General features: G+C 47.1%; 2 protein-coding genes across 2 annotated transcripts in view; one reads left to right on the top strand and one right to left on the bottom strand.

Annotated features, from left to right (window-relative positions):
• Positions 1-1,873, top strand: part of Acss2 (acyl-CoA synthetase short chain family member 2) — a 35,675-nt gene extending 33,802 nt beyond the window's left edge. Inside the window, exons 15-18 of the mRNA XM_050150679.1 lie at positions 18-86; positions 431-607; positions 1,147-1,221; positions 1,349-1,873. Of these exons, the coding sequence (XP_050006636.1) occupies positions 18-86; positions 431-607; positions 1,147-1,221; positions 1,349-1,476 (449 nt within the window). The 3' untranslated portion in view covers positions 1,477-1,873. The remainder of the gene's footprint in view (positions 1-17; positions 87-430; positions 608-1,146; positions 1,222-1,348) is intronic.
• Positions 1,874-2,523: 650 nt separating this feature from the next.
• The window catches only part of Gss (glutathione synthetase), a 35,296-nt gene continuing 10,768 nt past the window's right edge, over positions 2,524-27,051 (bottom strand). Inside the window, exons 3-13 of the mRNA XM_050150680.1 lie at positions 20,480-20,625; positions 17,604-17,679; positions 17,016-17,155; positions 16,220-16,336; positions 11,819-11,899; positions 11,645-11,722; positions 9,706-9,772; positions 6,728-6,922; positions 6,197-6,278; positions 4,094-4,283; positions 2,524-3,038 (exon numbers count right to left, since the gene is read on the bottom strand). Of these exons, the coding sequence (XP_050006637.1) occupies positions 2,915-3,038; positions 4,094-4,283; positions 6,197-6,278; positions 6,728-6,922; positions 9,706-9,772; positions 11,645-11,722; positions 11,819-11,899; positions 16,220-16,336; positions 17,016-17,155; positions 17,604-17,679; positions 20,480-20,625 (1,296 nt within the window). The 3' untranslated portion in view covers positions 2,524-2,914. The remainder of the gene's footprint in view (positions 3,039-4,093; positions 4,284-6,196; positions 6,279-6,727; positions 6,923-9,705; positions 9,773-11,644; positions 11,723-11,818; positions 11,900-16,219; positions 16,337-17,015; positions 17,156-17,603; positions 17,680-20,479; positions 20,626-27,051) is intronic.

The raw sequence follows: 27,051 nt of genomic DNA, 5'->3' as shown, positions 1-27,051 counted from the left end.
TGAATATTTCTTCCCAGGCTGCCGCCGGGATCAGGATGGCTATTACTGGATCACTGGCAGGATTGATGACATGCTCAATGTATCTGGTGAGAGCCTGCATCTCCTCCCATTTCATTAGCTCTTTCCCCTTGCAAATCCTAGCAAAGACTTCAGAGAGAGAGCAAGGACTATCCCATTTTGAGGCTCTGGTATAGCGTTTGTAACTCGGTCCTGGCCTCGGGTTGTGGAGGAAAAGTATAATGCGTGCTAGGATATGCCAGGCAAGGATCTAAGATGGTCGAGACAGGCTCGGAGGTGTGCCATGGGGAACAGTAAATTAAAGCCTTCCTTATTGGACCAGATTAGGTCAGGCCTGTGGGTGCAGATGGAGCAAGAGCTGGGGCAAGGAAGGGCTGAGATCCCTCTCACGCATTTCCCTTCTCTTGACAAGGACATCTTCTGAGTACAGCAGAAGTGGAATCGGCACTTGTAGAACATGAGGCTGTGGCAGAGGCAGCTGTGGTGGGCCACCCTCATCCCGTGAAGGGCGAATGCCTCTACTGCTTTGTCACCCTGTGTGATGGCCACACCTTCAGCCCCACCCTCACCGAGGAACTCAAGAAGCAGAGTAAGGAGCTTCCTTAGGCAGGAACTGAAGGATCTGCAAGTTACTGGGGAGAGGCTACAGCAATCTAGAGACTCCAGGGGTCCTGTGGGGTGTCTGGTGTCTTCCCACTTAGTCTCCACACACTGGGGTAATAGCCATGAGTTTCAGAAAACTTTCTCTGTGTCACCACCGGGATCAGTGCTTTAAACGCTTTATCCCTTTTAATTCCTATAGTTACCTTCACGAAGTAGATCCTGTTGTTACTCTAGTTCTAAAGACGCAGAGACTTCAGGTGCACAGAAGTTAAACTACTTGCTCATGGCTATGCTGCCAGGGTCTGACTCAAACTTCAGCAGATTCTAGGGACAAAGTTCCATGGACATGGATTAAAATAAAACAAAGGAGTAAAGAGACACCGTGTTAAGAGAGCCGGGAACAGTAAGCTTCAGAGTGACTCTAGGCAGAACTTTGAAGAAGAAACAGTTGGGGAAGCAAAGCCATAGCTTCAGGAAGTCTGGCTAAAGGCACTAAAGAAATGCTTGATAATTTGTTGGCTCTAGTTAGAGAAAAGATTGGCCCCATTGCCACACCAGACTACATCCAGAATGCACCTGGCCTGCCTAAAACACGCTCAGGTAAGTTCAGAGTCCTCCAGGGACTGGGACTAAAGCCCAGTGGTGGCTGGTGTGTGGTTGAAAGTCCTTAAAGAGCAGGGATCAGTCAGCATTGTTACCAATTAATAAGAGGTGTGTGGGTTACCAGGCAAAATCATGAGGCGAGTACTCAGGAAGATTGCTCAGAACGACCATGACCTGGGGGACACGTCTACAGTGGCGGACCCATCTGTCATCAATCATCTCTTCAGTCACCGCTGCCTGACCACCCAGTGATCATGACTCTTGTCCAGGATTTCCCTGTGCTTGGCTCTCCTAACTTCTGCCCATCCACCCTGCCCCTGCCCAGGAGTACAAGAGCCAACGCTGCCTGACACTTCAGCTGAAACTAGGGAGACAGTTTCCTAGACTAGCGGGTGGAAGGGACAGGGCACAGGTCAACTTCAGACTGATATGCTCCTAGACCACAGAGAGGTCTCCAAGCCCAGGGCAGAGACCTGACACCTGTCCTCAACCACAGTGAGCTATTCAGAGTGAGGGCCTCCACAGAAGCAGGGAAGTAGCTCTAACCTTTTCAGCTTTCTGGAAAGTACCAGTTCTTATCTTGGGCAAGCCCAAGCCTTTAGAAATGACAGTTTGTGAGTCTATGAATAATTATTTTTTAAAATTCCTTGTTTCTGTTCCGAGTCTGAATTCCTTGCCAGATGGTAGCACTGTCTGCCTATTTGTTCTGGAGACTGTCCTGGTGGGTTCAGTCTGCAGCGTGTTTTCCTATTAGCTGCTTCATTGAGAGAATAAGATATGCTCTGTTCCCAGAACCAAGGGAGTAACCTTCCCCGTCCTGCCCCGCGAACAGAAGAACCCTGCCCACCGGGGCACTCTTGGTGAAACTCTTCTTGTACCCTTTGTGCTCAAGACTCATGGTGAAGGAATAAAGTTTATGAGCTCAAGATGAGAACTGGTTTCCAGGCATCTGTGTGTTCGTTAGCTGCTCTGATGTGTGTAGCAGACGGGAAGAGACTTCTATCCTCCAGACTGCCCCAGAACCCTGTGTTTGGGCAGAGCCGGGCAAAGCTTCACTCTCAAGACTTCTGATAAACCCCAAGCCAAGAGTATTGAAGCCAATTCACAACTATGATGTCACATCAGGGGTGCTCTTCCTGTCTTGACCCCACTGTCCTCTGGAAGCTTTAGCAAGTGACTAAGGATTAGGACTTCAGGATCTCTTCTACAGGAGACCCCCAGTACAACCCAGTCACCTTTCCTGCATATCCACCCAGGGCTGCCTCCTCCCCGTGGTCCATGAGACAATGAATCACTGAATCAGCATTGTTGCTTTATTTAGGGCAGAGCTGGGGAAAGTCTATGCCTTCTTCCCTGCTCCTCAGTCCTACTCCAAGCCAGGCACTGGAACCCCTGGAAAGGCTCACGAGAGGGTAATGAAGACCTGCAGGGCTTATGGCCTTTACCTCAAGCAGCTTCTCCCCACACTCTCCAAGATCTGGGGACCTCCAGAATCATAGCTTTTGTAGTCCTCAGACAGAAGGCCGAGAGAAAGTACCCAGATTTTCCCTTCCCTGAAGACCCTGGAGGTCTATAGAAGAGACAAGCTTCCTTAAGGTGGGGGCAGGGGTAGCCCCTCAGGAATTAGGAGAGGAATGCCAAGCACAGGGGATAGAAGGTCTCTCGAGTGAAGAAGTTCCAGGATGTGCCCTCACACAGGGTAGGGGTTGTCCAGGACTGCTACTCCTGCAGCCACGCCTCCATCTGCATGCTCAATGGCTTTGGTTCGAAGCAAGTGCCCCACGTGCTTGTTCATCACAAGGGTCGTTCCCTGTCTGTAGAAATGGGGTCAGGAGACACAGCATTAGGAAGCCAGGCCTTCTCTGATCCTACCTGGCTGGCAGACTGGACAGGGCTACGTTTAAAAAGTGCTGTGACATTAGAGTCAGATTGGAATTGCATCCTAGCTTAGAAATTATTAGCCTTGAAGTTTCCTAAAAATGCCCTTAATTTAAAATTGAGAAATACTCCTTATATACAAGATGGCCATTTGGATTAAATAAAACAAGCAAAGCATACAGCACGGTTCAGGTGTACATTTATGTCCTGGGCTAGACACTTCCTGTGGTGACAGTAAGAGCAGGGTAGGCAGGTAAACGCTGCAAGTGGTGAGAGGGGTTTGTGGAAGGGCAAGGCTGTGGTAGAGGGCATGGAGCATTTGCTGTCTTTACCTTGCCCTGACCTTAAAGGATTTTGCAGGAAGTTGCATTAGGGACTTGATTTTTACCAATTTCAAAGTTCTCTTTTCTTTTCTTCCTTTCTCTCTTCTTTATTTGAAATAGGGTCTCACTATGTAGCCTTTGAGGTCCAGGAATTCCCCAGCCTCTAACTCATAGATATCTGCCTGTCTGTCTCCTAAGTTCTAGGACAAAAAGCATACACTACCGGGCCCACTTTCTTCTTGATTCTTAGTATTCAAGTCTAAATCCAGAAGCCTCTCAGTACTTCAAAGCCACTGAACCCCCTCCTCTCTCTCATCTTTCCCTGAAATCCCTATTGGTTTTAGAGCTGGACCTAAACTTTCATATTTCCTGGAGTCTCCTGTTCCTTCTTGCCAGTATCTTTTCTCAGTCCTCTTCGTACCACACACAACGTCTTCTACAGCTTAAAGCATGGCTCTCCCAAGCTTCTCTTGTTAGCTCTGTGGGCTGGGTACATCCTGGGTCCTTGGCCTTACTTAACAGACAAGGAAACACATAATAAAACTAGGACTTGGCAGAGCTGAAACTGCAGCCCAGGACTCACGACTCTATTCAAGGTTCACTCTGTGCTTTCTTGGCTGGCACTCTTGTAGAGAAGTCGTAGGAGGAGCTGCTCCTGACTGGCTTACCTGACATAGACTCCAAAAATACCCAGTTCTGAGATGCACTGGACCACGCGGGCAGGGCTGCCAGGCCGCAGGAGGCAATTCCCAAAAGGTTCAGGCTCAATCTTCTCCATGAGGATGTAGGAAGCCCTCTCCTCGCTGTCCTTCAGCTGCTCCAGAGCTTGTACCATTTCCTCCCCATACAGGTTATTACCTGCAATTAAAACGACCCGTCACACAGACCAGGAAATGTCACCTTAACAAGAAAGTCCTTATGCAAGTGAACACACCCATCACCACACTGTTCTGCCTGCTTTGCACATCCATGGATATTTCTCTTCAGTCACCATTACTGGTTCCTTCTCTTTCTTAACTGTTGGGGTTCCCTGGCCATGGGGAGATGGCTCAGTCTGTAACGTATTTGTTGTTCAAGCACAAAGAACAGAGTTCAGATCCCCAGCACCCACATTAAGCTAGGTGTGTGTGTGTGTGTGTGTGTGTGTGTGTGTGTGTGTGTGTATAACACTCTCTCCTAGTGCTGGGGAAGTGGAAGGTGGAGACAGGGGGATCCCCAGAGCTTGCTGGCTAGCTGCTAGACTAGTTAGCTGGTGAGTTCCAGGTTCAGTGACAGGCTATTTAAAAAAAAATGCGGAGAGCAATAGGGAAGACACTGGATGTCAACCTCTGGCATCCACATGTATGCACATGTGAATATGCACACACAAGTGCACACACACATAAACACAAAGATGTTGGGGTTCTCTAGGAATTCTCTACCCTTGTTCTGTCCTCTATGTACTTCTGTTCCTAAGGTTTCATCCATACTGTATAAGTTATATCCCAAATCTTTAATTCATGCTCTTCTAGAAATCAAAAGCATACATCTCAGGTCTCTACTGCAATATCCACATGGAAATCTGTTTCTGCTAGAACTTGCTTCTCCTGAATCTTCCTACTCCTAATAAAATGAAAAGCATCCCTGAGTCCTATTTAAGTTCACTTTCCCTGTTACCTAAGTTACTAACTCAGAAAAGTCTCCATCCATGTTCTTTATGGTCATCACCCTAATCTGGGCCTTTACATGGGCCTTCTTGACAATGGTGTCAGCCTCCTTCCATGGTCTCTGGCACAAATAACTCCTCTCAGTCCAATAAACCTCTAAAGGCTGAAGCACTAAGCATTACAAGTTTTCATCACTGCTAAACTACTTGTCTCCTGGATGTCCCATGTGTCCCTTCCCTGCTTGAAACTTTAATGGCTTCCTACCTCATTTATGACAAAATGCAGTTTGTAGCATGTATCTGTGTCTGACTGTGTGTTCACCTGCGTATATACATGTAGAGACAGACAGACCAATACTGAAGTATCTTCTTCAACTGCTCTCCACCTTATGTTTTGAACAGGTTCTCTCACTGAACCTGGGGCCCACTGTTTCAGCTAGACTGGCTAGCCAGTGAGCCTCCAGGATCTGCCTTTCTCTGCCCCACACCCCCAAGTCCTAGAGGCAGAGATGCTTGCCACCGTGCTGGGCTTTACAGTGGGGTCAGGGGTCCAGTGCTTGCACAGTAAGCACTTCATTGACTGAGCTACCTCCCCAACCCCAAATTTCCCCAAATATTTTCAGTACTCCTTATAATCGGGTCTCCAATAGCCATGCCCAGTCCAACTCTAGCCTCACCATTCCTTATTAACCTCTAGTCCAGTCCGTGTTTTCATGGCCTACTGCTTTTGCTTAAATGGTCTTCAGTTTAGAATTGATCTTTCCCCTTTCCTACCAAGAAAACTCCTACCTGTCCCTTCAGACCCAGGTGGAAAATCAAGTTTGTATGGCAGACATGATCCCTGCCCTCAAGAAGATGACAGTAAACAGGAGTACAGCCAGGTAGACCTTAGACCTCAGAATGCACCCATTCTGCTTCTCTATAGTCTGCCCATAGGCATCTCAAACTAAGGTTGTCCAAATTCTCCAGTGTGGTTCATCCGGGCCCCTTGTACTCCACAGTGCTGGGAGAATGTTCTACTCTATGCAGGGATCTGTGTGGCTTTCTCTGGTAACCATTAATCCTGAGACTGTATCCACTAGCAAATGCCCTTCACTGGGCAGTTCTACAAAGGAGATCTACCTACCTCCACCCTCTCTCTGGGGCTTCAGCACAAAGTGGCTAGGAGCAGCAAGGGCTTCAGCAATGGCCCGGTCCCCTTCTTCACCCTGAGAGCAGGCAGAAAGTAGTCACTAGAATTCAGATTGAGTCAGCAGAGGTCCTAGTGGTCATGCAGGGTGGCATCAGCGGGAGGGACAAGCAGGGGAAATCATCTTAATTCCTTTAGGCTAGACACTCCAATATGGATGTGACCCTTAACTCCCTTGCAGCACTAAACATAGAACAGGCTCTTTAGGACTCTGCAGAGAGCCTGGAGAGTGGGTAGCAATGTTCCCTAATTCACCTTAGCTGTTTCCCTGGGTTTCCATCCTTATCGTCATCATTGCTGAGGAATGGATTTTAGCTCCCAGATTCTGGTCTCAAGGCTCAAGTGTTCTCCAGAGCACCAAGGATGTGAGTCATGCCAGCCATAATGCCAACTGCACTGCACCCTTCCCAACACATTTGGGTCCAGATCTTTGCTATATGGCCTAAGGTAGGAAAAAACACGACATACCATGTCCAATGAATAAAGGCCAGCAAAGGTGGCACGGAGGCGGGCCACAGCCTCAGGCTGGCCTGGGAGCAGCATTTCCAGCAGGCCCACCCTGCTCAGTTCCTGCTGCACCTTCTTGGTCCCAGCCAGCTGTGTGGCAATGTCCGGACACTTGGCAGCACACGATCTCTCTAGCAGTAGGCGTGCTTCCCAGTTCTACAGAGGCAAGAAGACCAGAGGGCCTTTACTGAATAGGTGCCAGACACCGTGCCTTTTAATCTTCAAGCTGATTATCATTGCAACATCCTTGGGAGGCAGATATGACCTCTCGGTCCACAGGATTCTTGCCTTTAGGGAGTTTGTGATCTAGCAAACTAATACAAGTTCATAATTAAATGGAAAATTACTAATGAGGAGGGACAGGGGCTCACTGTGCAGCCTTGTCTGGTCTGAAACTTGCTATGTACATAGAACAGGCTGGCCTCAGATTCACAGAGATCCACCTGCTTCTTCCTCCAGAGTATTGGCACTAAAGGCACAGGCCACCACATTCAGCAGAAGACATTTTCTAAGAGTATAGAAAAATTGGTGAGTTTTTCTCCCCCCATCCCTCCCTCTCTCCTCCAACCATCCTATCTCTTGAGACAGAGTCTCATTTGGTAGCCAGGCTGGCTTGTCCTCCTACCTCAGCCTTCAGAGAGCTAGGACATTTGTCGTTTTTAACAAGATTTGGTTGTGGAACCTGGGTCTCGCAATCATCCGGCTCCAGCTTCCGGAGTGCTGGGATTATGAACACGTGCCACCACACCTGGCTGGAAGGTTTGAAGGGCACAGGGTTTCTCATAATAAAATCCAACACTTAAAAATCCGGTTAACCATATAATCTTTAGCCTTTTATCAAATAAAAGTCCATTCCTTACCATGACCTACAAGACTCTGTGAGACCAAGTTCCCCATGATTTTTCATTTCATGCTGCTGCTTCCAGCTACTCCCCCTAACTACTGACCCCCATGTTCTAGCCAAACAAGCCTGCAATTGTCAAATTTCATTCCTTCTTCAGGGCCTTTTATGTACGCTTTTCTTTTGCCCATGGATAGTCAGATCTTTCTATTCTCAAGTCTTTGTTCAGTCAGTTTCCCCTGACCATTCTACTTAATGTAGGGTTCCCCACATCATCTAGCTTTTCCTCCTGTTCTTTCGGTCAAAGCCAGTCACCTCTCAACTAGGGATTCCCCCGCCACCCTGCAAGCTGGGTATAGCATTACATATTTGATACTCAGGATATAGTATTACATATTGGTAATGCTATCACTCTGGTGCTTCAGCAGGGTCCTGAGCCCAAAGCAGGTCAGTTACAATCATGAGTTCCAGGGCAGCCTGGGCTATAGAATATGAGTCTGTCTCAATAAACATAGCAAAACCAAAACTCAAAAAAAAAAAACCTCATTTGTCTATTGTTTTTCTTCCTGACCCAGCTGTGTGTTCACCATAAGAACCAGACCCTTGGTTTCTGCCTTGTTTTCTCTTGTGTCCCCACAGAAAGGCAGATTCTGACACCTCCCAGGTACTCAGTATCTGTTATTGTTGCTCACTGAAGTGAAATTTGAGTAATTCCCTGACAATAGGCAGCCTGACAGGTGAAACTCCCTGGAGAGTGGGTCCTCAGGCAAGCAGGATCAAGCCAACAAAGGCCTGCAGCTGGCTAATCACAGGTTGAATAGTCTTATTGTGTTAGGAGCTTAGAATACAAGAGACAATCAGAGGATCATGCCTCTAAATTCTGGTCCCCATTCTCAGGCACTGGGTAGAAAATGCCTTTGTCCAGATTACAGACACCTGTCCACAACTGGCTCAAGGCTGAGCCCCCACCCAATGCTCTCCACTGGAGTGGCTTCACCTGATCTTCACCAGTCAGCTGACTAGTGGTTTGAGTACCACCAGAAGCCAAAGTACACATGTCAGAAGAAGGCCCTGGATCTCCTGGAACCGGAGTTACGGAAGTTATAAACTGCCAAGTGGTTAAGAACCAAACCTGCGTCCTCTACAAGAGCAGTAAGTGCTCTTAACTGCGGAACCTCTCCCCAGCCCTTATTTTTTTTAAATCCAGGAAAGCAGGGCTGTGCAGCCTTTCCTCCATGGCACAGATGCTAACGGGGAGAGAAAAACGGCATACTCAGAAAGCAATGGTCTGAGAGTCAGAATCCTGGGGAGTTCTTGTGGGATTTTAGACAAGCCTCTGCATGGCTCCCAGCCTTAGTTTCCTCATCTGTGTAATAGGGATAATTATAAGTCTCACAGGATAGTTGTTAAGAGTTAAATAAAATGTGTAGAAAGTAATCTTTGAAACTACATGGTGGTTAGCAGGATGAGGTAATATCAGGATTGCCGCGAACATAAATGAGAACATGATAAAACAAACAAACAAAAACCTTTCGGATTCAGATAGAGGAGAGATAAGGAAAATAAAAGTGGTCAGGAGAGCTGGGGATGATGACTCACAAGGAGGCTGCCACTCACTGGAGGCTAGAGTCGGGCTGGGCTACAAAGGAAGACCTTGCTCCTCCCCATCCAAAGAAAAAAGCCACAGAAAAGAACAAAGAAAGGTAGGTGGGTGGTTGGCCTGGAACTCTTGCGTCAGCTAGTGAGTGCTTACTGTACCCATCTCTTCCCAGATCTTTGTTCAAAGCTGTGAAACTCAACATTGCACCATGGAGGTCAGCAGTGCTATAGACTGGGGGTCTTCCTCTTAGGAAGATGTTTGTTTGCCACACATCTCCAGAAAATGTGCGAATGGCTAACACACCATGGACAGACTCCGAAGGATTCAGAGCCTGAGGATCCAGTGCAGGGGAAGGGAACGAAGCCTGCAAGGAGAAAGGCGTTCCCAGGAGCCGTCCCCTGAGCAGAAGGCAAGCAGAGAGGAGACGCCTGAGCTGGGTTTCTGTGAAGCTCTGGTAGGCCTCTGGGGGGAGAGACTGGCCTAATAGAAAATACCAACCTGTGGATTATACTGACTGGGCATGTAGCCATCTCGGAAGTAAACCACAGCAACTTCCTGGTCATCCCTGTAACACAGGATAGAAAAAGCTTCTGAGCGAAATCCTTACTGATGTGTTCGATAGGTCAGTCTATTTCAGGGTACATCAGAGTATCCGTGGCAGTCCTTAAGGCGAGCCTGGGCAGGGTTTGCTAGAATTAGTAAAAGCAGAAAGCTAGTATGTCTATTAAAAACAGGTGTGCATACTTGGGAGGTAGAGTTAGGCGGATCTCTGTGAGTTCGAGACCAGCCTGGTCTACAAGAGCTAGTTCCAGGACAGGCTCCAAAACCACAGAGAAACCCTGCCTCAAAAAAACAAAATAAATAAATAGATAGATAGATAGATAGATAGATAGATAGATAGATAGATAGATAGATAGATAGATACAGGTGTGCAGCACACAATGCTTTAGAATATTCTGGACCTAAAGTTATTTTAAGACGGCCACAGGGGCCAGACAGTGGTGGTACAGATCTTTAATCGCAGCACTCGGGAGGCAGAGGCATGAGGATCTCTGCGAGTTCAAGGTCAGCCTGGTCTACAAAATGAGTTCCAGGACAGCCAGAGCTGTGTAACACAGAGAAACCTTGTCTTGAAAAACAAAACAACAGGGGCTGGAGAGATGGCTCAGTGGTTAAGAGCATTGCCTGCTCTTCCAAAGGTCCTGAGTTCAATTCCCAGCAACCACATGGTGGCTCACAACCATCTGGAATGAGGTCTGGTGCCCTCTTCTGGCCTGCAGGCATACAGACAGAACATTGTATAAATAAAAATAAATAAATAAATGTTTAAAAAAAAACAACAACAAAATGGAAACAAGAAGGTTAGTATAGGTAAAATTAAAAACACATGGATCCAAAATTTTGAGTGAAAGAAACATATTGCCACAACCAGCAAAGCAGAATTGAATTTTATATTTCTACTGCTTAAAGAAGCAGAAACCGGACAGTCTAAAATTTCTTAAACCCGTGGTGAGGATGTGCAGAAACTTGACTCTTCCCCTTTCCCCTGGCCTATTTTATATTATCTAGTTTATCTAAAGAGAAAACTAGCTGCTTTGTGTTGTTATGATAACAGCCCATTTGGAAATATCTGAAGTGGGATTGTGAAAGTCCGTGGAGGCTCTTAACACTTGTGTTACTTTGTTTTTTGAGACAGGCCTATCATATCCCAGGATGATCTAGAGCTCACCTGGTACCTGAGAATGACCTGGAACCCATGATCTTCCTGCTTCCACTTCTCAAATGCTAGGATTATATATGTGTGCCATCAAGCCAGGCTACGTTCTTTTAAGACAGGCTCTCACTATGTAGCTTTCTAGGTACTTAGAATTTCTATGTAAACCAGGCTGGCCTAGAACTCAGAGATCTGTCTGTCTCTGTCTCTGGAGTGCTGAAACTAAAGGCACGTGCCAGCAGGCCCAGCCCTGGCTAGGTCTAACTCTGTAAACTGTAGTGCACCCAAATATGTTGTACTAAAGCTACAGAGTGGTGGCCCATGGGAAAAAATAGGGCCTGGCTTAGAAGACAAATCCAGGCTACAGACCAGATGGGTGATAATGAGCCTATGCCCCTGCCTGCCCAGCCCAACTGCTCGGGCCTGTCTTGTCCAGTCACAAAGAGCAGCAAGAAAACTGTGAAAACCTCAGGGTGCTTTAGGAAAGACTAAGGTCATCTTTAAGGACGATGCCCTTATCTAGAAGGTCAGCAGCTCTGACGTACCCCGTTAGAGCAGAGCATGGCTATGCATTTCTAAAGTTTCCTCCAAGGATGAGATATTTCAGAAATTAGGAGAAAAGAAAACAAGCTATCATATTCCCAAAAGAAAAGCTCATTAGTGATCGGAGGAAGCAAGAGAGGTTCTTAAGCAGCTATCTGGTGGCTCTTTGGAGATGCTCACATGAACAGCCTTCGGTTCTGGTCTAGGGAACCCCTTTCAGCGACATCTTCAAATCTTCGCCGGATTACATGGATGTTCCTGGGAAAGAAGGGTGAGAATCAGAGGTAATGGGTGCGGTGTTTAGAGTGGCCCTCCCACTAGCGGCCACACCTGCACGTCTCTTCCTTTACTTGCCTGTCTAGTAGCTCATTCTCTATGGCACGCTGGTCAAATATATTCCTTTCTTTCTCTTGAGCAATCAGTAGTACCACAGCACTGGAGAGAGAGAGCATAAGTGAGCAGGGGGCTGCTACCGAGCTGGTCCTTCCTGCACTCCCTTAGAGCAAGGTCAGAGCACAACTGCTCAGGTAGCCCTGAGGGTGCAGGCTGCAATCCCAGCACTTGGGGTGGGATGGGGCAAGAGGATCTTGACTTTGAGGTCAGTCTGGGCTAGCAAGAACCTGTGTCCAAGCAGAAAGGAAGGACTGAGGAGCTGACCATGCAAGCATAAGGACCAGAGTCTGAGCTCGAGAACACACACACACACACACACAAAGCTAAGCAGCCTGTCTGTCATCCCCTCACTGGGGATGCGGAGACAGGGGAATCCCTGGGGCTTGCTGGCAAGTCAGTCTAGCCAGATTGGTGAGCTCCAAGTTCAGTGAGAGGCTGTCTCAAAACTAAGATGGAGAGATATTGAAGAAGACAGTAGACATTGTTCAGGCCTCCACATGCATATACACACAAGACAGACAGACAGAATATAGCTTCCCTGCAAGAACAGATGGGCCTCAAATTAGGATTGCCTGAGGCAACAACACATTTCTTTAAAACAGGAACTGGGGTGGGGAGAGGAGGCATCTCTTGTCTGTTCTCTAGTGGGAGATGAAATATTGTAATGATATCAAATATCTGTACAACTTAAAATTTAGATTTAAACCCATCTAACCTCACCCATTTTTTTTTCCCTAGAAGCCATCTTAAGCCATGTAAAATGGCTCACTCTTGTGATCCCAGCACTCAGGTCGTGAAGGCAAGAGAATTAGGAGTTTAAGACTGTCCTGGGCCAGTGATGGAACATGGCTTCAATCCCAGCACTTGGGAGGCAGAGGCAGGTGGATCTGAGTTCGAGGCCAGCCTGGTCTTCAAAGTGAGTTCCAGGACAGCCAGGACTATATGGTGGGGGTGGGGGTGGAGTAACAAAACTTTGTTTTAAAAAACAAACAAATAAACAAAAACAAGAGAGAGAAAGAGAGAGACTGAAACTGGATTGGGCTGCGTGAAACCCTATCCTAAAAACCTAATACAATAATACAGCGATTCAAAACTCTGTCTAGGAGAATAAACATTGAGGAATGTTTTGTAAATGAATGACAATGCTAGGGTCAAGGCTGGGGTCTGACTCCATTATCAGACAGTAAAGAATATGATCCAAGAGTGGAGTTCTTACATGAAACAACAAAAGAGCTAAGCGGAACCCTCCAGAGGCAACTACAAACAAGGCATCACCTCTGGGGACCACTCAGCCCTTCGGTGATGTCCACAGAGCCACGTTTGGTCTCACTGTATTATTCATGGGCTCACTGAGGCGTATGGGCCTCTCTGTTTATCTAAAAGTTTTTTAAAGAAGCAGAGGCTTGAACACTCAGGGAAAAGCTTATACCAGTTAAGATATCCTCAGTGTTAAACACAGGCTCTTCCTCCCCACAACTAGAGTCATGAGACTGGTGTTTTACAGTACCAAACGCCTTTCTGCTATGGCTGCTCTGTTTTGTGCCTTGGCTTCTTGCTCAGACACTGGGAAGTCCAGACTTTGACTTACTATTCTAAGCGTATATTCTGACCTCTGTATTAGCCCTTCATCCACCTCTGCTCTTTCCAACCTCAGCTGAACGTCTTAGTCTAAATTGTGTTCACCTGACCTCTTTCTACTTGGCTAAATACTCTTCCAGCCTGCCTCAATTCAATAGGACAGATAGGACATTTAAACTGAAAACTGACTTTAAGCTAGGATCTGCAAGACAACATGGAAGTGGTTTCTCAGAAGCCATCTTGCCTTGAGAGGTCCAAGGGCCAAAGGCCTTGCTCTTCCATTTTGTTCCCTGAACCACTCTGCTCTTAGGTGTTTGGGGTGAGTGGGCAGGGTGGCACCTGGCCCAGGATGGCTCACCTCCAAGAAGAGGCAAAGGAGGAAGTTAAAATGGAATTTCAAACTCTGGCCAATTAAGCCAGCCTTTCCACTTGGCAGGCAATGGGAGCCAGGTCCAGAAAACACATTCTCCCTCCTTTGATTCTGAGAAATGCGGACTGAGCGGACTTGGAAAGCTGTCGGCTGAGGAAGGTGACCTGGAAATAGCACGCTGGCCAGGAGAGAGGGCCCAGCAATCTCAGTCCCGGCTCTGCCAGTGACTTGTGGTGTCCTTGAGCAGGGCAGTTAACTCTTTCCCTGAGTCTTGATTGTCTCCTCTATGAAACAGAAGTGTTAATATCAATAACCATCCTTCTGCTCATTCTAACTCTGGGCCCTGTATTTTACTGTTGTTTCTTAAAGACTTAATTCTAGTTATGCATGCTTAACTGTGTGGTTGTATGCCATGTGCATGCAGGTGCCCTCAGAGGCCAGACGAGGCCACCTGATTCCCTGGAGCTCCAGACATAGGTGGCATAAGCGACCCCATGTGCTGGGAGTCAAACTCAGGTCCACTGGAAGATCAGGAAGCACTCTTAGCCTCTGAGCATCTCTCCAGCCCTAGGCCCTGTGTTTTGAAAGCATGTGTTTAACTGAAGTCACAATCTTACAGAATGTTATAAGCAACCCATATGAGAATTGAACCCAGGTCCTTTGCAAGAGCAATAAATGCTTTTAACTGCTAAATCAACTCTCCAGCCCCACTGAAAATCATAATTTTATAATCAGGACAGGTGGTACATGTATACAACTCCGTACTTTGGAGGCTAGAGCAGAGGATTGTCCTGAGTTCAAGGCCCATGTAGGCTATGTAACAAGACCCTGTCTCCAAAAAGCAAGCGAGGCTAGGGATGTAGCTGGGAGGCAGAGCACTATCCTGGCACACACAGGCCCTAGATTCGATCCTCAGCCTGACAAAAAAGTTTTTAAAAAGGTAAACAATATTATAATTTAATTCTCAGATTTCTTTTCTTAAAACGATTTCTTCTGAGGCAGAGTCTAGTCTCTGGTATGACTGGCCCTGAACTAAAAGGCCTTCTCCTATTTCAGCTTTCTGAATACTGAAATTACAGGTGTGTTTTGTTTTTTGAGAGGGAATCTTGATATGTAGAGTTGGCTAGTCTGGAACTAGCTATGTAGACCAAGCTGGTCTTGAACTCATACTCATCTGCCTCTGCCTTCTACGTGCTGAGGTTAAAGATATATATCACCATGCCCAGCTCAAGAAAAAAAAAATCTCAGAAAAGACATGCCAAGGTCACGTGCTCACTCCGCAGACGAGGCTTACCCACTCTCACAGAGGGCAAAGCCAGTACCTGCTCAGGGCCACAGAGCCCTTACCCACCAGTGCCTCCCTCTGGGGCATGACTTTCTCCCCACACCCCTCTTGGCCTGGCCAGAGACTCCCTTTGCAGTGTTTGCCACTGGCAGTTTCTCAGGTGACCATCTCCTGACTTCACCTTCTTAAAATGGAACCTGGCCAAGGATTTATTCGACATCCTGTTTGTCTACCTTGTAAACGCTCAGAACTTGATGGAACCGAGAGAGACTGAGCAAGCCCAGAAGGGCTCGCTTGCAAGCAGCAGTGGGTTCCAGGTGTTTATCACTGGGTTCTACTACCGACTCACCATCTGACTTCGAGCAAGTCACTACTTCTCTGAACCTCAGTTTCCTGGTCTGTAAAACAGGGAAGAGGAACGGCACCCCTCAGAGCACTCGTTCTGGGGGCTCAGTGGGACCCCGGGTGTACAGCAGGAGGACTGTGCACACAGCACAGCAGCTAGCAGCGGCCTCTCAACTATCTGGAAGTCACTTACCCAGCATCTTCACACATCTGGAACATGGTTGAGAAACAGGAAGAAAGCAAAGAAAACACTTCTAAGCAGTTAAAATGGACACCATAAAATTCCCAGATCAAAACCGACCTCATCAAAGAGGTCCTCACATTTTTTACTCACGATTAGAACAACCAGGATCCCTGTTTTCCCCCAAACCACAGCAAGTGGGGAGGCAGAGGGAGAGCAGCAGAGGATTCCTACGGCAAGCACACTGAGAGCGGTGAGATGTGAGTGCGGTGGTGACGAAGCCAGCATTACAGAGATAATGGATGGGAACTCAAGCCGCAGCAAGGGCGCCTCCCAACCCTCGGTGGCACCCCTGCTTTACAGCGATCACCGTCCATCATCACAATGACCCCCCACTCCACAAGGAGACAGCAAGTTACAGTCAGCATCTCCTATTTTAGACGGAAACCCAGAACTCCACTAAAATATTTTTGGCACTTAAATGTGTAGGTTTCTATTCCTAGGAACACCCTTTTGTCCCCTACTGACGTCCAGCAAAGGAGAAGCTGCCCCACCATGACTGCTGACTCTAAAGGACACTGCTGCCACCTTTCCACATCTTACTTAGCTGAGCCATAGAGCTCCCAGGCTTTGGCGATCCCCAGGGCCAGGCCCTTGCAGGGATTATTGGAGAGGATCTTGGCAGCTTCCTTGGTCTTTTTCAGGACGTTGAGAACATGTCTGTTGGAAGAAAGATGGCTGCTCAGTAATTTGGCAGACCAGCACACCATTCTACCCGTGACCTCGCAGACACCTGTAGGAGCATTACTCTGAAAATCAGCCAAGTGCTTAAAGGCTCTTTGCCGCCATTCCTGGAGGACCCGCTATCGCTGGGATGTGCTGAGCTGTCCTTACCTGGATGGACATGCCCAGAGGAGCCCTGAGACCCTGTGTGGCCACTCCACCCCAACTCAGCTTCTAAGGGAGTAGGAGTCCCTCACCTTGTGCTCCCAGGTGCCACATGGCATCCTGAGGCAGACCATATAAACTTGTAGTGACTTGGAGCACCCTGTGGCTGAGAAACCATTACTATGGCCTACCCCTCAGATGGAAGCTTCTCGAACCCCTCTGCTTTGGGTTCAGAGCTGCTCTCAGGCCTCAGATATGTCAGGCCTCTCGAAGGCATCATTCTCTGAGCCTGAAGTGTTAATCTGCACAGTGAGGGGCAGGGCTAAAATGCCATGAGCGCTCCTCTTTCTCTGGCACACAAAAGATCTGATTTCAAGTAGGAAATTGTTCTGAGGAGAAGATGGTACCCAAGAAGGTACAGTCCCAGAAGGAGACCCTTGGCTTAGCCAGTGACCAGAGGTCCATTGAGCTCTTCCCCACAACGTGCTCCACAGCTGCCCTAGGAACCCACCGGTGCACAGCAGGAGTCCGGGAGGCCAGGCCCCCAAAGCTGGCAGAGATGGTGTTGATTTCAATCTGTTTCAGGGCTTTGGATCCATCCGCATTGCACTGGAACATGTAATCTGAGCGATTCAAGCCCAGGAACACAGTCTGTGGAGAAACTGAAGGCTGAGGATACTGGCCCAGGGCTGACTTGGGGGTCTAGCCACATTGCACTCTGTAAAGCTAAGGAGGACTGCCTAATACTCCCATGCCCAGAAGGCCCACTCTGTCTTCCTGGACTGGCCTCTGGTATGTAGGCCCAATAGAGACCAGTCCAAGGTAGATTCCTATGAGAAGAGGCTGAGGCCAATTCTATTAAGAAAACAAAAACAGAGGGCGGTGGTGGCGCACGCCTTTAATCCCAGCACTCAGGAGGCAGAGGCAGGCGGATCTCTGGGAGTTCGAGGCCAGCCTGGTCTACAAGAGCTAGTTCCGGGACAGGCACCAAAGCTACAGAGAAACCCTGTCTCGAAAAACCAAAAAAAACCCCCAAAAAAAAAAAAAAACCAGCAGAGATAGAAGAGACAAGGTCCAGATGAAGGCTAGGAGTGCTTACCTGGGCAACGCCCTCTTTCAGGACTTGCTTGTAGATGTCAAAGAGTCGGGCAGTATAGTCGTCCTTTCTGATGGTGCTGGGGAAGGAAAGACCATTTTTCAGGCTACACAAGACCTCAGGCCGTGAGTCCCACCCCTACCCACCGACTTCTAGATACTTTCTGGGTTTTGAATACCCATTCCAACCCAGCAGAAAATAGTGCCCAATAATCTACTCTAGAGTTAGATGACCTGGGTTCAAATCCAAGCTCCACCAGGCAATCTCAGGGAATCCTATCCGCTCTCTGTGTCTTAGTTTGCTCAACTGTGACAGGAAAAGAAAATAACTGCTTAGAAAATAGCCTTGTGGGGAGAGGACATGACACGATATGGTTTTTGAAAATTCACACATCATGAATAACTGATAAGTGTTCTGGCTGACCTCACGTTAACTCTCCAGAGCTTCCCCTGTACTCTGGTCACCTCCCAGAGAAGTCTCCCCTCCTCCATGACAGCGCCCAGGGCAGTTTGCTGTGTAATGTGGGTTTTTCAGGCCAGAGTACATATCCTGGTTTACTGCGTAGGTTGATCCTCGTGTGACGCCATTTCCTTGAAGAAGCCTCGCTATCCGTGCCAGATCCCTTATCTAGGTTCTCCCACAGCACTGCGGATGGCTCCTTGACAGAGCTGATCAGACATGCAATGTTCACTTATTATATGACAACCAATGGCATCCCTCCTGTTGGGCTACAGATCGACAGGAGGGGCTCGATCTAAGTGGGCTCATCGTCTTAGCCTAGTGTGCTGCGGTGGCAGTGACTCGTGCTAGGGGCTCATCCAGTATGGTTTTCTGGAGCCTTAGGAAGAAGCACAGCCAGGAGGAGTCTACGAGTCATTAACATCCATTGCTGCGTCTCAAGACTCAGGGCAGTCTGTCCTCTGCCAAGCCAGGCTTGTAGGCTGACCTGGTTACAGAAGTCTGCGGTGGAGCAGGGTGGGGTGGGCAAGTATAGCTGTCCTGAAGGCTCTTTAGGAGGACGACTTCTTTCACTGGAGCCCCCATGGAAAGTAGGACACATTTCTCTTCTCTGAAGAGGAGATGCCTTTCCAGCCAAGGCTATTTTTCTCTCTTAGAGGCTAGCTGCGATGATGGTGGTGGTGACGGGGGTGGTGGTGTGTGTGTCTGTGTGTGTGTACAGAAAGGAGCAGGTCTCCCACATAATCACATTGTCAGGTCTAAATGGGCTAACCCAGGCTGCTTGCAGTGAGCACAAAGCAAGCCTGTCCAGAGAAGGAAGCTGGCGGCAGGGTTCACACGTCACGACCCACTGGGTTGTTGGCTCCAAGGCAACGGTTTCCACACTCCCTATGACTACTGCTCCTCCTCACATTCAGCCTGTCCCCAAAGAGGACGTCTGGGAAAGAGTCGGTCTCTAACAAAACAATCTAGCTCTCCATTGAAAACTTAATCATAGCCAGGTGGTGGTGGTGCTCGCCTTTAATCCCAGCACTAGGGAAGCAGAGGCAGGAGGATCTCTGTGAGTTCAAGGCCAGCCTGGTCTACAAAGGGAGTTCCAGGACAGGCTTCAAAGCTACAGAGAAACCCTGTCTCGAAAAACCAAAAAAAAAAAAAAAACCCTTAATCATAAATACATAATTAGATACATATAGCACATGTATAAAATGTTTATGTATACATTTAATTCTAAAATAAGTAATTTATACTTAATTCCAAAATTAACCAAGAACCTTCACTTGCCTCAGGACCTGAAGTGGGGAGAAAAAGATCTAGCAAAAAGAGAGGAAGGAGTGACTACCTACTTGTATCTTGGGTATGGCTCAGTCTGCATTCTGTCCTACCCAAAGATATGAAGTTTTAGGTGACAAGAAAAGGTCATTAAAAACATTAACTGCTGGGCAGTGGTGGCGCACGCCTTTAATGCCAGCACTTGGGAGGCAGAGGCAGGCGGATCTCTGTGAGTTTGAGGCCAGCCTGGTATACAAGAGCTAGTTCCAGGACAGGCTCCATAGCTACAGAAAACCTTGCCTCGAAAAACAAACAAAAACAAAACAAAAAAACATTAAACACATCCTTCTAAAGGAGAGATAAAGAAGGACCTTTGCTTAGAAGTTAAAGCCCAACAACCTCTCTTTTCTCCCAAACCAGGTCGTTTCCATAATTCCAAATGGAGACCTTTTCATCTTTGTTTTTGAGACAGGGTTTCTCTGTGTGACAGTCCTAGCTGTTCTAGAACTAGCTTTTGTAGACCAGGCTGTCCTCAAACTCACAGAGATCCACCTGCTACTGCTTCCTGAGTGCTAGGATTAAAGGTGTGCACCACCACTGCCTGGCTAAAATGGAGACCTTTGAAAGACTTTATTTTATATATATGAATGTTTCACCCATGTGTGTAACTACACTTAAGTGTCTAGTGCCCAAGGAGTCCAGAAGTGGGTGCTGGGTCCCTGAAACTAAACTTCTGGAAGGCTGTGAGCCACCAGGTATATGCTGGGACCTGAACCCTGGTCATCTGCTACAGCAGCAAGTGCTCTTAACCACGGAGCCACCTCAGCCCTCCCTCCCCAATGGAGATTTTGTCATCAAAATCGGGGTGAGGGTTACTGATGACAGAATCACAGCAACTGTAGGTCTCAGCCAACCTCATTTTTCAGATTAAGAAACCAAGTCTCGGAGAAGGACTTTCCTTTTGCTTGTCATACAAAGAGCAGCAGAGCCGGGAAGGCAGTTCTCCTCACTCCTTTTCTACTTTTTATTTCCTGAGGGGTACCTGCTCCCCACTCTACCAAGTTAATGAACACAGCAATAAATCTGGCTCCCCAACTTTCCCATTCCAAGCTTTTAGCATCTCTGGCCTCAGAAGCCTTAGCACTCAGTACCTAGACAGAGTTTGCTCCAGGAAGGCCGCGTTTTGGCTGACAGCATCCACCAGCATGTTGAAATCCATCTGCACAGCATAGGCCTGCTCCAGCAGAGCACTAGGGACGAGTGAGGGGAAGAGCGTGAACGGGGCGTAGGTCACCACCTGATCAATGAGAAAGTAGGGCAGAGGGAGGGCACTGTGAATGGGGTATCTTCTTGCAAAGTCAGGCACACAATTGCAGAATGGCAGTTACTTCAGGACAAAGTCGGGTCCATGTATTACTGAGCACACAATTGCACATCGGCAGTTACTTCAGGACAAAGTCGGGTCCATGTATTACTGAGCACACAATTGCAGATCGGCAGTTACTTCAGGAAGGGAAGGATGAGAAAAAAGCAGAAAGGGGTACAATGACAGCTTCTAGGTTCTGTGATGATTCTACAGGATTTTCTTTAAATGAGAGGCAAACAACAAAATAAAAGCTCCCACAAAAATTAAGTACTTCCTGCATGCAAATCATTGTGCTGAATACTTAAAGGCCCTATCACGTAACTCTGTGCAGAAGGTACTACTGCCATCCAAACTTAGTACATAAAAGACTTGAGAGAGAAATTGTGCAATGGGCCTGAAATATATTCAGCTGCTGGTCTCTGGACTTGAGCCAGGATGGTTACTAAACCACGCTGACACGCTCAAACGACATGCTCATCTATAACCATGCCCCCCCTATGCTCCTGACCGGTATTTAAGCCAAGTCTATCCCCACATCAGGAACTCACACCCCAGGCCCCTGGCCTTCTGGCTGGGGTAGAGGGGAGAGCCTACTGGCAGGGCTGCTGAAGTGACTGTGGCTCCCTGAGTTGAGACCACTAGTGCCATGCCCTTGTCCTACTGCTAGAAATGACGACTCAGGTTAACAGGCTGGCATTGAGTTACACTCTGCGTTCTTTGGACTTTGACATAGTCATGAAATCAAAATGTCACTTGGGACAGTTACTCTAAAAGGCAAAAATGTCTTCTGAGATTTCTAACAATAAATGAACTGGAACTTGGGAGATAATAAATAAACCCTGTGACTTGAATGATTTACCCTCTGAGTTAATATTAATTTGTCATTAATAAATAAGGTAGAAAGGGTTTATGGTGGTAGAAGTTTCATTAATATGCTTACTTAAAAAATTGCCTTGAACAATATAATACAAACAATCACACACATTTTAAAAGAGCTCTAAATGGCTGGCCGGTGGTGGTGGTGGTGGGAGGCAGAGGCAGGCAGATCTCTGTGAATTTAAGGCCAGTTTGATTTACATAATGAGATCCAGGACAATCAAGGATATGTAGAGAGACCCTGTCTCAAACAAACAAGCAAGCAAACAAAGAGCTTAGGGTATGTGGTGAGTACTGTCTCATCCCACTTGAGCCTGAATCACCCAGTCCTCTTCCAGAGGACGAGGTGTATCTGTGTCATTTCTCTTTACAGTGATATTTATGCTTTCAGACACATCATCTCCTTTTACACACGCAGGAAAATCTGGTCTCAAAAACACAGGAGCAGGATTATGCGGCTCATGTGGAGGGTGACCTAACACCCAAAGCACATGTACAACGACAACAGGTTTTAAGACTCGGGCTCAGGAGACTGTTTCTCTCAACGAGTCCATCTAATCCGAAAATTTCCAGAGGTTTTCTGTGAAGACTTCTCTCTGTCCTGACCCCAGAACCCACTGTACTTGAACTCAGGATGAACAGCACATAGCTGTTCTCTGCCGTCCACAGGCCAAAGGCTGAGACATACAGCCTCTCACTTTTTAGAGAAAACAACAGCACACACATGGCAGGACCACTCTGCTTTGTCTCCAGGGAAACAGCAGGAATGGTGAGATGATGGGGAGCAGCAACTGCATCTTACCCCAGGCTGGCCTCACTATAGGCTGGGGTGAGCGTGAGCTTCTCTCTCTCTCTTTAGTTATATTATTATTTGTGTGTGTGTGTGTTTTCTATGGCATGCATGTGGAGATCAGAGGACAATTTCTGGGAATTCAGTCTTTCCTTCTACCACTAGGTCATGGAATCAAACTCAGGCCCTAAAGCTGAGTGCCAAATGCCTTTACCCACTGAGCCATCTAGTGGCCCAGTCTGGAACTTCTGATCCTTCTGATTCCACTCCCCAAGCGCTGGGATTCCTAAGTGCTGCCACCATAGCCTCCCAATTTGATTTGGATAGATAAGGGGGCTAACTTTCCAATGTGGTTGCTGCTGTTGTTGTTATTATTATTATCTGTATGTGTGTGTATGGTGTATATACTTGCTTGTTTACGTGAGTACCTGTGTACTGAGAGTTGTGTGCCTTCCACGACTAATCTCCACCAGATTTGACAGGACTGGCTAGCCAGCGAGCTTCAGAGATCGGCTTGTCTTCTAGTCCTGGGCTTCCAGGTGCCTACTACTGACTCAGGTGTGGATTCTGGGATCTGAACTCAGGTTTTCATGCCTGCTCAGCAGGTATTTCACAAATCCACCCATCTCCCCAGCCAGCCCTACTGTGTAACGCTGGTGTGGGGCTGGAGAGACAGCTCAGTGGTAAGAGCACCAGTTGCTCTTGCAGAGAACCTCAGTTCAACTCCCAGCACCCACACGGCAGCTCACAACTATGTGAGACTACAGTTCCAGGGGAGCGGAAGCCTCTTCTGTCCACACATACACTTGGGCACACACAGAGACCCATAAAATAGAAATAAATATTTTAAAATAAAAATGCTGGTAAATTAAAAGAGAGAGAGAAGGAAGACGACACTAAAAAATGTAATGCTGGCTTGCCTCTGCGGGAACAGCGGCGGAGAAGGGAGCCTTCCTCTACACGGAATGTGCTTTGGAACAGTGCACCCAGCGTGTGTTACCACTTCAAAAATGAACTTGTTTCTGAACCCTAAGATCTGGTTGCAGGAGCCCGATCTTCAGGCCGCATGTGACTGGTCTGCCGCGCTGATCTACATGGTGGAGGTCACAGTCCCCTCTGCCCAGTATCAAAAGCCTCTTGGACATCTGACTTCACCCACTGAAAAGCCCTGCCTAGAACACTTTCGGCCTTGCCCTACTTTTGGGCCCCCATCTTTCTTTTACATCCTAATTTAACTAACCTTCCCCATTTTGCCTCTAATCAAAATGAGTCACTACCGCTACCAGGCACCCCGAGAGCATGGCCTCAGGAGCCAAACTCTAAGGGACCAGATTCTGGCTCTGCCAGCCTTCCTACCAATGACCTCAGTCAAGTTACTTAACTCTCTGAGCTGTGATTTCTTCATCTCTGCTGTGGCGAAGGTCAAATGAGTCAGCAGTTCCCGTGTGTGGAATAATGCCTGCCGAGCAGCAAGAGTCAATAGTGACAGTTAATGTCGCACTGCACGCTGCCTGCACCTCCTTAAGTTTATTCTCTGGCACATTCTCCACCTAAGCCCTGGCTGACTCACCTGGTCTTCCATGTCAAGGCTGTGCTAGCGTGGAGCAGGGTTATGTATTAGAGCAGAGTCACACACATGCGCGTGTACATACACACATGGGGGTGGCATTTTTTCTCTCTTTTTAAAAACTATTATTTTAAGCGATTTATTTCTATTTCATGTGCATTGGTGTTTTGCCTGCATGTATGTCTGTGTAAGCGTGTCCAATCCCTGGAACTGGAGTTACAAACAGCTGTGAGCTGCCATGTGGGCACTGGGAACTGGGTCCGGGTCAGCGCTCTCAGCTGCTGAATTATCACTCCACTTCATCTTCCTCTTGATTAGGACTCTCACTGAGGAGGGCAGGGAGATGGTTAGAGGATAAACACAAAACAGACAACACAACTAGATTTACTGCTGTGCATGTGTAACCCTAGCACCCCTAGACAGACGGCAGGCAGAGACAGGAGAGCTGCCTGGGAGCTTGAGACGTGCAGTACAGCAGCAGAAAGTGGAAAGAACTGTCCTCTGACCCACACACGCATACTATGGGACGTGGGCGCCTGCATTCACACACACACACACATACATACATACATACGTACATACATACACACGTACATACATACATACGTACATACATACACACATACATACATATATACGTACATACATACATACGTACATACATACACACATACATACATACATACACACACATACATACATACATACATACACACATACATACACACACATACGCACATACATACATACATACGTACATACATACGTACATACACACATACACACATACACACATACATACATACATACATACACACACACACATACATACATACACACATACACACATACATACATACATGCACACATACATACGTACATACACACACACAAACACATACGCACATACAAATAACAAATTTTTAAATAAAGAGAGCAAAATCTCTTTGAGTCAGGGTGGGTGGTACACATCTAAAATCTCAGGACTTAGAGGCTGAGGCAGGAGAATTGCGTAAGTTCCAGGCCTGTCTCAATCTATCCCCGTTTCCCCAAAGAAAGAAGTCTCATTGAGGACTGTGCCTTTTGTAGGCCCCATTGAACCCCAGAAAGATTCAATATTAAACTTTCACGATTCCCATTTATTAAAGGAAGAAATAAAAACTTGAACAAGAAACCATTACATCTTGGATTCTGAAATTCATAAACCTGAATGAAGTTTCTAGACCAAGCAATACTATCTTCAAAACCAGAGGTGGACCTTCCATGGTATCAGCCAGCTCTCAGGAATGGCCATTCTCATGTACCTGAGCCTCAAGCAAGTACTTCCTGAGTGTGGACAATCCACCAGGCCCATATCTGAGCCACACAGAGACAGCAGCAACAACAACAAAAGAATGTGACTAGGTTATAGAAAACAATGCTGGCACCTCTTCAGTAACCAGCATGTGTGGTGGTAACATAAATGGCAAAGAGAAAGTGAAGAAGAAAGGGGGGAAGGAAAGAGGGGGGAAGGAAGGAGGGGGGAAGGAAGGAGGAGGGAAGGAGAAGGAGGGAGGGAGGGAGGGACGGAAAGACAAGAGAAAAGGAAAGAAGAAAAGAAGCAAAACACAAAAAGGCCTATCTAGTGCATGCCTTGCATACAAAGAGGAGGGGCTGGGTGTGGTGGTATCCAATAGTAAGCACAGCCACTCAGGAGGCTGAGGCAGGAGAATAGAGGGTTTGAAGCTGGCATAGATTCTACAGTGAGAGACCCCATCTCAAAACAAACAAACATTTGGAGAGAAAATAAATATCTAGTTATTTACTTGCTATTCGGGAACACCCTGAAAGGGTAAGTAAGACACTAAGCATGGCTGCCTTCAGGAGAGGGAGGTGGGTAGACGGGGGCCGTGGAGGAGAGGGTTAACCGACTTGCAACCTTTGAATTTGGACACAGGAAAATGTTTTCTGAATGTATTATCTAGTTGCAAAATAAACAGATATTTTTGCTTTTTAAAAATTATTTCTTTTATTTTATGTGCACTGGTATCTTTGCCTGCATGTGTGTCTATGTGAAGTGTTGCAGCTGTAGGAGTTCCAATTATAGACCATGGTGAGCTGCCATGTGGGTGCTGGGAATTGATCCCAGGTCCTCTGGAAGAGCAGCCAGTGCTGAGCCATCTCTCCAGCCCCAGCCTGTTTTGTTTTAAGGACAGTGGTTTTTGCTTGGTTGATACTGTTTTGAGATACTATCTCAGTATGTGGTCAAACTGGTCTCAAAGGCCTGCTTTCAAGTGATCCTCCTGCCTCCTAAGTATGATTGAGCCCAGTTAAAGTGTTTAGGCTTGGATACAGCAATTCTACATTTACATGGCAGTCCTGGAGAAACACAGACAGCTGCCCAAGCACGCATGATTGATTCCTTGTTGTGCTATCTGCAGACATAAAGTTCCCTAAATAACCATTGGTACAGGAAAGTTAAACTGTAATTCCTCCGTGCTGGAACACTACAGCACAATGAAACTGGCCCTGCGTAGTTATGCATAAGCTAAAATGTGTCAGTGTGCAGCCAGCCCTTAGGACAAGCAGTGAAAGTCGGTTTCGGTAAAAGCTGGGTGATGGGAACACGAGCGGAACTGTGCGGAGTTCTGCTCGGCACCGAAAGTATCAGCAGTTTATGGCTGTAGGGCTAACTGCAGGTGTCAGAAAAGTGTGATAATGAGGACAGACTCAAATCAGCTTATCAGAGCTTCAAACACTGGGAAAGTAGAGTTAACGAGAATCTACTAATTTGGCTAATATATAAATGAACTGATAATCTGATTAACTCCTTTTGACCATATAACATGTCAATAATTACAAGACACTTGTCTACCTTCATACTTACGGTAACAAGTGTAATACCAGATGATATGTGTGGGCAATGGTAGGTATCTCTAACAAAGCATTTCTTAAAAATGATACACTAAGGGGCTGGAGAGATGGCTCAGTACTTAATAGCATTGCCTGCTCTTCCAAAGGTCCTGAGTTCAATTCCCAGCAACCACATGGTGGCTCACAACCATCTGTAATGAGGTCTGGTGCCCTCTTCTGGCCTGTAGGCATACACACAGACAGAACATTGTATAATAAATAAATAAATAAA

This window comes from Alexandromys fortis, unplaced genomic scaffold (assembly GCF_014885135.2).
Source record: "Alexandromys fortis isolate MF-2015 unplaced genomic scaffold, M_Fortis_MF-2015_v1.1 scaffold_27, whole genome shotgun sequence".
Classification (NCBI taxonomy): Eukaryota; Metazoa; Chordata; class Mammalia; order Rodentia; family Cricetidae; genus Alexandromys; species Alexandromys fortis.
This window is presented reverse-complemented; position numbering and strand designations above follow the sequence as displayed.